This window comes from Enhydra lutris, unplaced genomic scaffold (assembly GCF_002288905.1).
Source record: "Enhydra lutris kenyoni isolate GAN:26980312 unplaced genomic scaffold, ASM228890v2 scaffoldscaffold56, whole genome shotgun sequence".
Lineage (NCBI taxonomy): Eukaryota > Metazoa > Chordata > Mammalia > Carnivora > Mustelidae > Enhydra > Enhydra lutris.
Window position 1 is genome coordinate 13,267,862 of NW_019154140.1, and position 2,385 is coordinate 13,270,246.

At 34.1% G+C, this 2,385-nt stretch overlaps 1 protein-coding gene across 1 annotated transcript; it reads left to right on the top strand.

Moving 5' to 3' along the window:
- Positions 1-356: 356 nt before the first annotated feature.
- LOC111157917 (olfactory receptor 6C6-like) lies at positions 357-1,328 on the top strand. Its single transcript, XM_022519652.1, has one exon. The coding sequence runs from the start codon at positions 390-392 to the stop codon at positions 1,326-1,328; it is 939 nt and encodes a 312-aa protein (XP_022375360.1). The 5' UTR covers positions 357-389.
- Positions 1,329-2,385: the final 1,057 nt, after the last annotated feature.

Sequence of the window (2,385 nt, forward strand, 5' to 3'; positions counted from 1 at the left end):
TGTTACAAGAATTTTTTCAATAATTTTTAAGATATACATAGAAAATATATTTAAAGTCAAGAATTTAGAATACTGAAACAGAATTCAGCTCATTTGGAAATGATCAGATAAAATTTATCTTTTAAGTTCCAATAGAAAAAAGAAAAACTTAAGTAGTTTTGTTACCATAACTAAGGTTTAAATGGAATCATCTGTTAGAGATTCCTAGGTTGATCTATGCTATAGTTTTAAGTGTCAACTGTCTTGTGAAATTAGATCATTTTTTAAATTTATTTACATTTCTGACTATGTGTTTTTGTTTTTTTCTGTCTGCACCTTTTTAAAAACTCCTCTTATTTCCACTTCTGGAGTTGTTTTCCTATATCTATTTCATAATATTCAAATCAGAAATGAGGAATCAGTCAAGAGAGATCAAGTTCATTCTCCTAGGATTGACTGATGACCCACAATTGCAAACTGTGATTTTTATATTTTTCTTCCTAAACTATGTGTTGAGTGTGATTGGGAACTTATCCATCATCCTTCTTACATTGCTAGATCCCCGCCTCAAGACTCCCATGTATTTTTTCCTCCGAAATTTCTCCTTCTTGGAAGCCTCATTGACAACAGTCTGTATTCCCAGATACCTGATAAGCCTCATGACTAAAAACAAAATAATTTCCTACAATAGTTGTGCATCTCAGTTATTCTTTTTCCTCTTATTAGAAATTACAGAATTTTACCTACTGTCTGCCATGTGTTTTGACCGGTATGTAGCAATCTGCAAACCCCTCCATTACCCCATCATTATGAACAACAAAGTGTGTTACCAACTACTATTCAGCTCATGGACAATTGGCTTTCTGTTTACATTTCCACCAGTGGCCTTGGGATTGACACTGGATTTCTGTGCTTCCAAAGTAATTGATCATTTCATGTGTGACACTTCCCCTGTGCTGCAGCTTTCCTGTACTGACACTCATTTACTGGAATTGCTTTCATTTGCCTTAGCTATTGGAATACTCCTGATCACGTTGCCTTTAGTAATTCTTTCCTACACATACATTATCAAGACCATTCTAAAACTCCCCTCTGCTCAGAAAAGAACAAAGGCTTTTTCTACTTGTTCTTCTCATATGATTGTAGTCTCCCTTACTTATGGTAGCTGTATCTTTAATTACATAAAACCAACAGCAAAGGAAAGGGTGACTTTATCCAAAGGTGTAACTGTTATTTACACCTCAGTTGCCCCTTTATTAAACCCTTTCATTTATGCTCTCAGAAACCAGCAAGTGAAAGAAGCCTTCAAGGATACACTCCAAAAGATTTTCTCTTTTTTCAAAAAATGAAGAAGAAATTTAATTTTAAAATCTTGGATAAAAAGTAAATAAAAATTTTGACTCCTTTTATAAGCTTACTTAATCTATTCTTCAAATAGTCCATCTAATATTTATACCTCATAATATTTAACCACACCTGTCACCACAATTCATCTTTTCCTCCTACTCTATGATTTACAGTCCTGTGCTAAAGTATGAGTATTCACTTGAGTTATCAACACAAATGTGAAATTTCTTTCACTCTACAAAACATGGTTTTGACCTCCTCAAAAACATGATTTTAAATAGATATTCATTATAAAAATTTTAAATAAGTATACAGACATCAGTATAACAACATGCACTACTATTGGAACTCTAGGAATTCTTCAAATGTCACACAAATGTTTTCAACAAAGCAAGAAAAGAAGGTAGGCTTCAACTCATAAATAGCTCTTATGTTCTAAAATGTAAGTGAACTTTATCTGGTATGTCAGTAAGACCTGAAAATTTGGAGTGAGTAACAATCACACACCTGGTTGGCTTATTTAATGGCAAAGACAATATTCTCATCCTTAAAATGTCTTTTTTTTAAGATGTTATTTATTCATTTGACACAGAGAGAGACAGAATGAGCATAAGCAGGGGAAGAGGCAGAGGGAGAGGGAGAAACAAACTCACTGCTGAGCAGGACATTGGGCCGGATCCCAGGACCAGGAGATCATGACCTAAGCTGAAGGCAGATGCTTGACCATGTGAGCCACCCAGGTGCCCCCCTAAAATGTCTTTTTAACTTAGCTGGAGTAAAGTATAGCAACATGGACTACAGGTGATTCTGTTGTCGGTGATTCCTATGAGAGTTTTCTTTTTTGATACAAAAACCTATGTGAGCAGATTTTTATTTTATTAAGATTATTATGTTAAATTTATTGAGGATGGGTTTTTGGATGTTAGAGTCAGGAAGACAAGTTAAATGGCTAATACTTCAAACTAAATGAGTTACTTGAGAATTGAAATGCAATAGTGTCAATGAATATGAAGCTCTGGGAAATGGTTCCATAGATATTAGGAAAACAAACTGCAAGGA